This window comes from Myripristis murdjan, chromosome 7 (genome assembly GCF_902150065.1).
Source record: "Myripristis murdjan chromosome 7, fMyrMur1.1, whole genome shotgun sequence".
Taxonomy (NCBI): Eukaryota; Metazoa; Chordata; class Actinopteri; order Holocentriformes; family Holocentridae; genus Myripristis; species Myripristis murdjan.
In genome coordinates, this window is record NC_043986.1 from 32,617,307 (window position 1) to 32,630,293 (window position 12,987).

At 39.2% G+C, this 12,987-nt stretch overlaps 1 protein-coding gene across 1 annotated transcript in view; it reads left to right on the top strand.

The window, feature by feature from the left end:
- Nucleotides 1-12,987, top strand: part of nphp4 (nephronophthisis 4) — a 235,828-nt gene that overhangs the window by 136,486 nt on the left and 86,355 nt on the right. Inside the window, exons 13-15 of the mRNA XM_030054965.1 lie at nucleotides 3,370-3,527; nucleotides 6,868-7,059; nucleotides 10,674-10,861. Coding sequence (XP_029910825.1) covers nucleotides 3,370-3,527; nucleotides 6,868-7,059; nucleotides 10,674-10,861 — 538 coding nt within the window. The remainder of the gene's footprint in view (nucleotides 1-3,369; nucleotides 3,528-6,867; nucleotides 7,060-10,673; nucleotides 10,862-12,987) is intronic.

The window sequence follows — 12,987 nt, forward strand, 5'->3', positions numbered from 1 at the left end:
CAGACTAGGGAATAGTGAGGGATCTTTGAGGAGGACAGTTCAACCGGGCTCATAGGGAGTACACAAATCAGTGATACATTGAAGGACAAGGTCACACTAGGCCTTGTAAGTTAAAAATAGGCTCTTAGAAAAATATAAGTGCATTTAATACTTTGACACCTGAGCAAATTCACTAAATTTCATTCAAAAACATGGGAAAAAGGTCATGAGCAAAAGAGCAAAAAGTAGATTACAACCAAATTCATAAAACATTACCAGAAAGTTAGCAAAAACTTACCAAATTACAAGAAAACGGTTTATTAGAAATGCATATTTAAAATTAAATGCTGAGAAAGTTACTGTAAAATCACCACTAAATTCACCCAACAAATTAGAAAATAAAAAGAAATACAGTGAATTTTGTTTAAGGGGGTGAAATAAAATAAGACCAAAAATGGCATGATTGGTATATTTTTATATTTTCTGGTTTGCATAAGCCTTTGGGCTGCAAAATTTTGATAAAGTAGTATAAATAAGTCTGGAGTTGGAAAAGCTAAATTATTAATGCATTGTAGGAATCCAATTTGGAGGACATAAATCCACCACTACCTTTTCCAGCTGTGTTGCTTTGTTCTATGCAGATTTTCTTGATGGAACAAAGGCTGCCTTCATGACACTACTGCACTTGCCATATAATATCCGTGTCCAATTGGCAATTATGCTTGATGCACCGCTTCTTTAGAGTCCCTTTCTACCCATTTGCTTGTGTAGACACTACACTTCATACTGTTACATCTTCGTACCCAGTGCCCACACTAATATGTTGGCAATTTGTAATTTTCCACAAGCATTATAAAACCTTGGCTCAGTGCCATAAATATACACATATGCACTGAGGAGGGCTTTTGCTAATGTTTTTTTGAACAAGTTGTAGTATGGAGTACTGCCATTCCCGTGCTTTCCGTGGATTTATTGGGTGTCTTTGGACCCTGTTCTGTCTTACTTTTGCACATCTGAACTCCTTTGTTAACATAATATGCATATTTCATACACCATCAATTGTGATTTTCGAGCTTGCCTGGTAAAACCAACCTGTCTAAGCGCAATAAACCTTTTATCACTGCCCTGTCTAATCCCTGACATTGCTTTCTTTGCCTGTAAGAGTTAGTGTTAAACCAGCTGTCTAAAGCTGTGACACCTTCAATATTGTTGGAATTGCATCTTCATTAATATTAAATCTTTTGTCTGACAGTTTCCCCCTTAACAGTGGAGCTAATTTCATCCTAGCCCATTTTAGGTTATCATTGAACTTGCCAGGCAATGTGCTGCTTTTGTCACACTGCACATATGTAAATCCCTCTGTGCCACCTTTCCCCACCCACCATACATTTTAATTAAAACTAACAATAGTTATAACAACAACAGTAGATTAATATGTATTCGTAAATGGCGTTGAGGGTTCTCTTTGTAGCATTTTATCACCAGCAAATCATTAAGCACATTAATCAATTTTAAGCCATTTGTATAATTACTGTAAACAAACAAGGCCATAACTGAGAAGCATGTCAGCGGCTGCCAACCTCTACATTGCATTTTACATCTGGTGCCACCAGTTTGGATGTGCTGGGAAGTCTGATGCAGTGTTTTACACACACAGGGGTTGCACAAAACAAGAATTTCTGTCAAGTAATAGACAGTTTTACTTAGAATTTGAACTGAGCAAGTCTTTCGCATTCAAATCAACATACCAGGATGGTAAGAGTGCCAGCCATTTCTCAGTGCACTGGGCTAGACTCCACGTCAAAACTAAAGCAGTGGAAAGACATCTTGCTTTTTAGCTGGTGGCCATTAGCCATCTAACATTAACACACGTTTCTATTCCGCTAAAATGCGGCTAAACTAGTTATATTAGATAAAAGGTACATTATATGTACAAAAGTACTGGGGCACACCTCTTAATCATTGAATTCAGGTGTTTCATTCAGTCCCTTTGCCACAGGTGTATAAACTCCAGCAGCTAGCCATGCAGTCTGCCTTTACAAACATTTGTGAAAGAACGTCTGGTTCTAAAGAGCTCACTAAGTTCCAGCGTACTGCTGTAATAGTGATGTATTAGGATGCCACCGCTGCAACAAGTCACCTGGTGAAGTTTCTTCCCTCCTAGATATTCCACCATCAGCTGGAAGTGGGATTATTGCGAAGTGGAAGTGTTTAGAACAACAGCAACACAGCCACCAGGGGGCAGCACCACATAAAGTTACAGAGCGGGGTTGCAGAGCGCTGTGGCTCATAATGCGTAAAAGTGACCAACGCTCTGTTGCCTCAGTAATTGCAGAGCTCCAAACCTTTAACCGCTAATGTCAGACTTAAGTCAGGTTTTGACAGTTCTTTAAGTACTTATGTAATGCAGCAAGACACAAGACATCAATTGTTGGCAATTCTTGGAGTCATTTCTGCTTTCAGGCTATAGCTGCAGAACAACCTATCTGCACAGTCCACCAAAGCAATGAACTATAATCACCATTTTATTCTGTATCAGCCAAAAGACCCTGGCAGACAATACAATGACTGTTCTACTCCATTCAAGTTCTCTGGTTTTATTGCAGTGCCACTATTATAACTGTCGTTTCAACTTGATGTGAGCTTACCTGATCAGAATGCATTGTGACTGTTATTCAGTCCCATCCTTCTTCATGCTCTTCAAAACAAATGGGGCAGGACAGCTGACAAGTAACATCTTTGCAGGAAACAACAGAGTTTATTCGATATGTGATTTGAATTTTAGATGTGCAAACTTATTTTTCATTTAACTGTTAGGAAGGCCTCACTTGATTTACAAGATCTCTTCTACAATAGGGACCTGGCTAAGAATAGCAGCATAAAGGTGACAAACTTACAACATCCAGCAATATAAATTATAAAATAATAAGGTTAACAAGTTAGGAGTAACAGAAGAAATCTGTTGAAGTCTGTAAAGTCCTTGTGAAAAATAAGTCCAAACCAAGGCATTTGGTCACGCATACCGGCAGCAATGTCTTATAGAGTCAGCCTCTAAGCCTCTCAACAGTTTTAAATTCTCCCACAGAGAGATCAGATCACGTAAATCAAAATCAAACTGCAAAGAGTTCCAGGTAGGGGGAGCACAATATTTAAAGGATTTTTACCTAATTCTGGCAGCACATTAGAGATAGACAGCAAATCACTAGAATGTAAAATGTAACTCCCAACTTTCCATTTTAGTGTCCTGTTCTTGCTCTTTTGGCACATAAAGCACCTTTAAAACACAGTTCCTGTCACTCCCACTGTTTCACTGGGATATGGATATTACAGTATTGTAAAAATGATGTGCAACTGGATGATAATGTTCTTTATCAACCTCTTTTGCTCCAGGCATGCTCAGCTGCCAGCAACATTGCCCATCTGGAGATGAGCTTTCAGCGGGACGGGAATGTGTCACCTACAGTTCAAGATGATGGTGACCAACTCCAGGAGCTGCCGTTCACCCCTGTCCATGCCCCTGTCATAACTTTGGGGATGAACGTACCCAGGTAAGATTCAAACTAAATACACCGCCTGTTGATTTCACTGATTTGTTCACCCCCAATCAAGAGGAGGAACTAATCAGTCTACTTGATGTAGTGTTTGTTTGGAATGAAAACCTGTAGACTCTCAGCCCTCCATGGCACTTGATTGAAAATCCCTGGTTTACTGCTTTCACCCTCCAGTCTCCAGCGCTGGCTTAAGCTGTCTTTGCAGAGTCCCTAACATTACTGCCATGAAAAAACTAACAAAAACAACAACAACAAAAAATTAATTAATTAATTTTTGACTCATACCAATGAATAAAGGGATGCATTAAAACATACATATATTTTGTATTATTTTAACAAAACTCTTGATAAAAAAAAATCCTCAATTTCTGAAGTGTCTCCACGAAGCTGAATGTTCAAAGCCCCCTGAGTTGATCATTCTGTGTATGTAATCAACAGGATGCATTATAAGCTGATCATTAGAAAATCAAATCAGAGCAGTCAGAATAAATCAAAACAGTATTTCCCTATTCATTTCCCTGTTTCCCTTGTGGTGACATTAAGATCCCCATCGATTACAATGTACGGATGTTTTTGAAAAAGCTATAAATCTTTCATATGATATTTCTACATGTGTAAGTAATATAATATGTAATGTTTACTTTATACACACTTTAAAAGCAAACTATGTACTTTAGCAATATGATCAACAAATGAAGTTGTACCTTAGGTAAAAGTGGTTGTGGCTCTACCGCAGTCCACTTTAGATGATGCAGAGCACTGTGATTGGCTAGATTTTCTTTGTAAACTCGGGCGGAGTCAGATGACAATAATCATAGATATAGACATAACTAGAAAAATGATGTCCATGGAAATGGACAGAAGTTCTGAATGGGTTAAATAGGAACATTGACTCAAGATCTGTTCATCTGTCTTGACTATTTTCCTAAATCAGGTCCTGACCCTAATTACCATGGTTACCAGACCGTTAAGATAGGATTTGCAAGTCATGAAGTCTTTATAATATGACACATCTGTGTACGACACAGCTTTAGAACTTTAATTAGCTGTTTTTCCAATTTATCTTAAAGCCAGTTTCCAGAAGCATGAAACGTCCTTGGATAGTCATTTTGAAACCTGCGTATGTCCTGATACTGTACCACACACAAGGAACACCAATCAATGTCACTGATAAATTCCATTGTTCCAGTAAATTCCATGGTTCCTGTTTTGTTTTCAGATTTTAGAGCTAGGTTCCCTTGTTGTTTAAGGCCACTGGCTGCTTACTAACTTGAGTGGATTGGTTGTTTAACATTTACAACTGACACCACTGTTACTCATGTGATTAAAAGCACTATTGAATGCAGAAGCGTTAAACATGCGTTTAACATGTTTTTTTTTTGTTTTTTTTTACCCGGGCTGGTATCTCAGTGCAAAGCCTTGTGCAGTCTTCCATTACCATGGTTGTTCACTGTCTGGCTATTTACCAAAGGATCGATCTGCTGAGTAATTGGCAGCATGTGCACTGGGCAGTATCGTGGCGTAGTCAATAGGTTAGAAAATTCAGCAAAGAGCTGAAGAGACTTAAAGAAATCTTTTTCCTGCTGTCATATTTCACTTTGAATAATGGTCTTATAATTGGTTGTTACTGTAAAAATCCACTCTTAAATTCATCTGTAAGCAATGCCTCTTGGAGCAGAATGCAGCGGAATGAATTGACAGTTTACATCCCAGCTGATAATGAGGTTTAGATACAGTATCCTAATAGTAGTGGCGGCGCAGGCAGGTTGTTGACGTGGGACACTAAATAAGATAGCATACCGTGCAAATAACGGGTGCGTTGACTCAGAAACAAGAGATTACATTAGTACAGAGAATCTGTAAAAAAAGTGGCTGGCAAGGAAACTGTTTCCCAATCCCAGAGTTTGGATCCAGACGCGATGCTGTTCAGTTCATTGGTCTGAAACATCTCTGCCTCTTCACTTGGAGCCAAAACAGAGACGATTTTTGATGCTTTTGGTGTGGAATGACCCACTTAACTGAGAAGAACAATGAAGTCTACAGAACTTCAATTTAATTTAAGTTGCAGTGCATATCTGATGGAACCCCTTTTGAAATTAAAATGATGGCTTGAATATTAATCGAGTGGGGCTCAATTAAGATATAACTTTCAGCGAGGGAGAGGGAAGCATGAAATTGACACAGCCACAGCGGAAAACTCACTTAGTCAATAATGGCGTCTTTGCTATTGTTGCCTTAAAAAGCCCAAACTCTAATTAGTTTGATGAAGGCTTAATTCTTTCTCAAGTATAACATTTGGGGGCTAGTCTGTTTACCAATTGGACATTGTCATTATTGGTATTAGCGTAAGCACAAACATTTCTGCTCATTTTCCTGTGCTTGCACTTTAGTCAGCCATCTGCGCATGGTATTTATCATGCAAAAGTATTTGGTTTCGGCTTTGAAAGTATAAGTTATGGATGTTACCATGGTTTCAGAAAACAGGTGGCCACTATGATTAGAGATAACTGCCAATTATGCTAGAAAATCCTGAGGGAGTGATTTGGCACTCGTTCTCTCCCCCCATAAGCATTCTCTCCCTGCCACTGCTTGACAGATACTGCAGACATCCTTATGCTATCCTAATTATTGTTTCACCAGATTTTGAAAAGTCCATCCATATATTGGAATGCCTGTTCAGTTCAACAGGATGAAGTGAAAAAATTGTTATCTCCCCGAATGTAAACATCTTGAGCTCGAGTGGATTTGATCCAAAGTAGACTGAGCTGGGCATGAGTGCATTCCTATCACAGCAGTTCTTGTCTCTCACTTGCATTCACATATTATGTGTTGTCAGTGTACCATGGACTTGGACACAAGAAGTCATGAATTGTATTTATGTTATGCTTAAAGGGATGGTTTACCCATATTGAAAACTTTAATGTTATTTCACTCCCCCCCAGCTGTTCTGTAGGACAGTAGTGGTGCTATCTTCCTCTCATTGTTACTGAGTGCTGGATACTGGCTGGATGCTCCAAATGCTAACTGTTAGCTCTCTGACATTGAGGTGGACTACTCCCCAGCTAGCAATCTCAGTCTCAATCTTGCACTCAATAAGAATAGAATGAGAGGAAGATAGCTCTGCTACTGTCCTACATAACAGCTGTGGTGGGAAACAGAACAAATATCTTTTTTTTTTCAAAATGGGTGAACTATCCCTTTAACATATTACCTTGTTTTGCTCCTAAAACATTACCAACCGCAGTCACTGAAGTCTTTTAAGCTTACTAAAAAAGTGATGTGTTTGTGTGACTGTGGAACATGCCTCTGCCTTACTATCCACTGGATTCTCCTCCAGCTCTTGCTCAGTCAGCTCCAGGAGCTCCCTGGCCCACCTGTATTCTGCCGGCTTCCCAGACATCTTGGACTGTAGCGGGCAAGTGGCTGAAGTACTGGACCCCACGGAGCCCATGCACTTTGACCCCCAGCGTGAGGAGGCCGAACTCCTGCAGGGTAACCTGCTGGTGTTCCAGTTCCTGGCATTTTCCAGGTTAGCCCACAAAGCCAGGTTACATTAAGCTTCAGTGTTGTTGCTGCCTTCCCTGTGTTGGTATTGATCGAAAGCATACAAAGGACGGAGCTTTGGCCATGTTATTTAGATGAGAATATATTTGGCTTACATAGCAAGTAGAAATGTCAGGTTATGATCTCAAAAGGTATGACTGTAAATATATTTATTGGTGGCTTGAGAAATGTCATGCATGTTGTGTCGCCAAAAGACAGCAGTCTTAAATTTGACAGCAGTGTGCCCACATCTTATTTTACACTGAGCCAAGTGTCCATTTAACTGTATGCAGGAATAGCTATATCCTTTGTGCAGCTTGGTTGACAGCCAAGGACACTGCCCTTCCTTGATTTTTTCCCCTTTCTTTTTCTTTTTGACACAAAGCCAAGACTTCAATGCACTTACACTAGCCATAAAGTCCTGCCAGTCATTCTTTACGTGCATGTCAAGTACATATCCATACACAGCGCACATAGAAAAACTCACAATTGCAGACTAACACATCCACACATTTCCCATCTCCACACACTGAATAGCACCCCTGTCAGCAACCCATCACAAAAACCCTGGAGCCGCCGTCCCCTCTGTCAAAGCCTGACACCAGAGGGGTCTGCTGAAGAATAGATAGATGCACTCCCTTTTTCTGTCCCTCCATCTTGTCATCAGTACTGTCAGAAATTTGATAAAACCAGCTCACATATGTCATGTTCATCATAGACTCATAGACCACCGTGCTGACAAGTTCCTGTGCGCAAAACTCAGCCATTTTTGTTGCGATAACCACAGTATTTGATGGACTGTGTATTTATGACGCACTTTTCATGTTTTACAGAACTGGATATATCTATGTTTGTTTCCCATAAGAGAAAAAATGGGAAATTAGAGCAGTTTAATGGCCATGCCAATCATTTTGTATGTTTAACGTAACATCTACAAAATATGTGTAATTCATGTTCCTGCCAATTTTTCCCTAAAGCAAGCAGTTGAATTTTGATACTTGATCTTTGATATCATCTTTCCTACCTTTGATCCAGTCACTGATTTCCACTCATTTCAGTACAATATGAAAATGAACTTTCAGAGACTTCAAACTTTCTTCACACCAGTATTCCATCACTGTAATAAAGTCGTCCACATTAGTTTTCCTTAAAGCAGCAGCACTGACCTTGACCTTGTTAATTGTGATAGTAGAACATTATTGGGTCGGTGTTTCATCTAAAAATTCAAATTTGAAAATCAAGGCAATTTTATTGTATGTTGTGGAATGTTTTGAACCCCCGCATCATTGGCAAAATGGTTTGTTGCCAAGGTGGTTTGTTGAGCTGCATAGAGGTCGACTCACTTTAAAGCTAAAGGTTTGAAGTTCTCAGGTGATCTATTTTAGATTCATGAAATTATCAATTGTATCCTCTGGACACAGGTGATGGATACGATGGATTTCAATCATCATGTGTCCACCTCATCTGTTGAGATTTTCTTATGAATATACCTAAGGCTACAATTATTGACCAGTTCTTTCATTCAATATTTGTTAAAGGACATTGGTTGCAGTCGGGCATTAACATCTATTGATTTACATTGCCATGTATACAGTATTACCTGAATAGAGTGCAGTTTTGTGCTGAAGACAATAATGATGTACGCTCTAGCAGTCACAATTTTTTTTGGCCAAATGTCAGCATAAATATGGCAAAAACTCCAAGGTGTTAAGAATTTTGTCAAAAAATACTTTTGCAAAAACTATTTTTTCCTGAAATTATTTGTGGAATACACTAAAGCTTTCGTGAGTGACCGAACATTCTAGTGGAATGCAATGTATACATTTCCTTCTGAACAACTTTTCAGGCTGAGAAAATTTCCTTTCCTTAAGCCCTGATAATTAGTCATTCACTGGTGATTGCCTAATCCTAGACTGACTCAGTATCATGTTAGCATAGACATTTGGACAAATATTTGTTGCCTAGAATATTTGTTGGCCGAGAAAACTCTTAACAGAGGAAATTTCTGTTTGTTTGCCTTATCACTGCAAGTTGTTGTACTTCCTGACAGCATTTGGTTACTCATTGGTTTCTCTTCAAAGCTGCCTCAAAGTAACTCAAAGTACAACCTCAGATTATATACTACACCACAAATTGGGCAACACTGGGATGTCAGGGGGAAAATTTGGACAGAATTACCCAATAAACATGACTAACAGGTATGGTGGGCAGGGGTTGCAGCAGTGGCAATGGCACTTATGGCAAGCAGGGAGCCCTTGGATCAGCAGTGTAATTTCTGCCTCTCACCCGGGCGCCATAATTATCAATCTTGTCTGTTTACAGAATGAATATTAATGCAGGCTCCTCTGTGAAGATGGAACACGGCAGCGTCTTTAACAGTGGAATATCAGAGCGTGTGACTGACTGGGAGGTCACACTCTGCTCTTATTAGATTCCACTTTGAAATCTCTGGCTCTGTCGACGTGTTGATGCTGCAGAGGACTCCCAGTAGTCTCTGTTTGTCTTCAGATGCCTTTTCCTCCTCTCCTTATCGAATACTCACTGATTGATTGCTGATCTATTCATCAGAGGGAAATGGAGGGGGAAAATTAGGTGTTCTCATCCTTAAACTTTCTCAGTGTTTAATTTATGCTGTACTGAATTTAGGGCTGGCTGGCTCACTGAGAATTTTTTTTGGGCCAACCTCAGTTTGAAGTGAGTGCATTTTGATCTGTGTGTGTGTGTGTGTGTGTGTGTGTGTGTGTGTGTGTGTGTGTGTGTGAAATCACACTCAGAAGGTGGTGTTTATGTGAAAAGCAATACACACCACCAGGAGGCTATTCTTTTTTCTCTCCATAGGAGTCCTAGTCAACAAATATTCCAATGTGATTCTCATTGTGTACAAAGATCATGTGGGACACAAATACAGTTATGCTCCTTTGCCACATAAACAGAATTGGATATCCTGTCTGCCACAGATTTAGTGACAGGGTTTCATGCCGTCTTTAATTTTTAATAAGAACCCAAGCTAACCACTTATGATGAATCAAAGGTGTAATGCTGAGTTAGCACCTTCTTAATCAGCTGCCTGATGCATCGCTTAAAACGTGATTTACCTGCTTAGATCGTAAAATCCATTTTTATTATTGGTTTATTGCTCTTACGTAGCTGTAAAACTGACTTACTGGCCTGGGTGTGATGTGCAAAGACATACACATTTAATTTTTTTGTTTCTTGGAATTGTCAAAGCCGAATCATTGACTGAATTTACCCTCCCTGATTTTTAAGGACATTGTCAGCCTTCCATTTTGACTACGCTTGCCACTTTTCATCTCACATAGATTTTGTAATAAAAGCATCACACTTAGCATCTCAACAATAACATTCAGAGTAATAAATCTCGCTCCTCATTTATTTTATGTGGCGTGTTGCACTTGCTGTGTGTCTGATGGAAGCGCGGTGTGAAGGGTCTGACATCTTGTCAGTGCATCTTGAGAAACAACATTAAAAGTGTCACCCGCAGCAGCAATTCAGTTGGAAAACAGCCTTTGTTTCTTCTGAATTTTGCACCATGTGAAGTCATTTCACTGTGAATAATCACTGATCTCTGTGTTTTGACAGGATCCCAACAGCGGGAGTTAGTCCTGATTGGCCTGATAACATCTACTTCACCTTCCAGTTCTATCGCTTCCCACCGGTCACGTCTCAGCAGCTCAAACTACTGACCAGTGACAAGGTCCAGCAGAAAGCCAGTGATCCACTTCCCTGTGTCCTGGCCTCAATCAACAAGGACGGCACTGTCAACTCAGGTAAGGACAGCCTGCTGGACATCATGCTGTTCATTTCTCCCCTGATAGAAAGGGAGAGTCATTGCTCAAACTGGCAGCCGCATATCACCCATGTGAGCACTAAATATCGTTGGCAGATGACACTGTCCTCTCTGTTAACTCTAACGTTACTAATGTCTTCCACAGATTGATGGAGGCATGTATGTGATATTGTTTTTGGACTGTTTCGGGTCCTGCATATAGCTGAACTGCTCATTGCATTCAAATGTAGGATTAACAATCAATCAAAATATTATCAAAGCTGCAGTAAGTGCAACATCCAAATCGCAGGAGCTGCTATTTTTTGATAAAGGTAAAATGTATTTCTTTTACGAGATGCCCTGGCCTACCAATTGCACTCTCCAGCCAGAAGAAAAATTATATCATCATTTTAATAGTAAGAGTAATAATTTTAGCATAATAATTTTATTTCTTTTTTAGTTAATCACTTCATTTATGAAATGTTTGAAAATATTTTTGTAATCATTTATAGAGTGGAGGTAGTCCCACACACTGCTAGAACTTGCAAAACTTTCTGCTTTTATTCACAAAAGACCTGCAACATTTCAGTGACCTTTGTCAGGCAAACATGGAATAAGACTGACCCAATGATAAATGCGACATGGCATACCCAATCAAAAAATCATACATGGACACAAGACAATACGTCATTTACCTTGCAAAAGCTGATGTTATAACAGCTGATCATTTGCATGGTAAATAACATGTTGCAAATTCTTTTCGATATTTGATCTATTTGGTTCCTATACACCTGAATAAATGACTGAGGTGTGAAAAAAATGTTTTTTTCCAGTTTGTAATGCTATGAAACTGAGAAGAGCAAGTCATTCTTAGCATTTGTGAAACGATAACCAGCAAACATTTGATTTACTCAATAAATTGCATAATGATTTATTTATTTTCAAAATTAAAATCACGTAATTTTCTGTTGATCAACTGTTGACTAATTGTTTCAGCTTTTAATTCCCACTAAAAATCACAAATCACATTGCAATTGCATTAACTGTCAAAACAATTATATTGTTCAGGCTATATATAATTTGTGAAACTTGTTATCATTAATTGATTCATTTTTTGCTAATAGCAGTAACTGTAGTAGTAATAATTACAATAATATAAAAGTAGTAGTACCAGTAGCAATTGTAGTTGTAGTGATATTTGTTGTAATTGTAGTAGTAATAGTAGAATCAATTTGTTGATTTTTCTCAGGGTCAAAACTAAAAACGGGGAGGCAATGTTCTTTTATTATGCTATTCAAAACTTAAAACTTACATGTTGTATGATTGTATGTCCTCTCCTTTTTCTGTCTTAACGTAAAACACTTTGTATTGCATTGTGTATAAAAGGTGCTATTCACATAAAAGTGCTTGCTTGCTACTACCAGTGTGTTGCACTTAAGCCAAGATAAGCTCCAAACAGCAGTGGGCATCAAACGCATATTTACCAAGCGGCTGGTTTCTACACTCACAGCAATGATGAGATTTTTTTAAGACATTTCAATAATATTGATAATCAAGATAGAGAAAATATCTTACACTGCTAGTATGGGATCAGTTACAGATTCTGCATGCAAGGCGGGCTGTGATTGACTTTGTTCGCCTCCACATTAATATTGCGCAATCAGTAGCTACAAACTGCGGGCCTGTTCCATAATGCTCCATGATTTTCCATGACACTGAGGCATTTCTCTTTCAATCAACCGAGCGGGCACTGATTGATGCCAAGTCGATTCATGTAGCAGTTAATGAAATGGAAGAGATATTACAGCTTTTGACGGAGCGTGATATTGAACACACAAATACCCCCTCCTCCATCTCTATGCCTGCCCATACCCTCCATCCCTCAACACACTCCTTTGTCTAACCCTGTCTATATTTCTCTGTCTGTCTCAGTTTCCTTCTCACTCTGTATCAGCCCATATGCGCTTCCAGTAAACCCACCCACATACAGAAGCCCCCATATATTTCATGTCTCAGAGCCTTTCTGTGTCTTTACTGACAAGTGCTAAAGCTGCCCCTGCTCATTTGACAGCTCATCTTACCTGTTCTGAGCTTTTCCCCGATGTTTTCCAAGGTAATTGTTGCCTC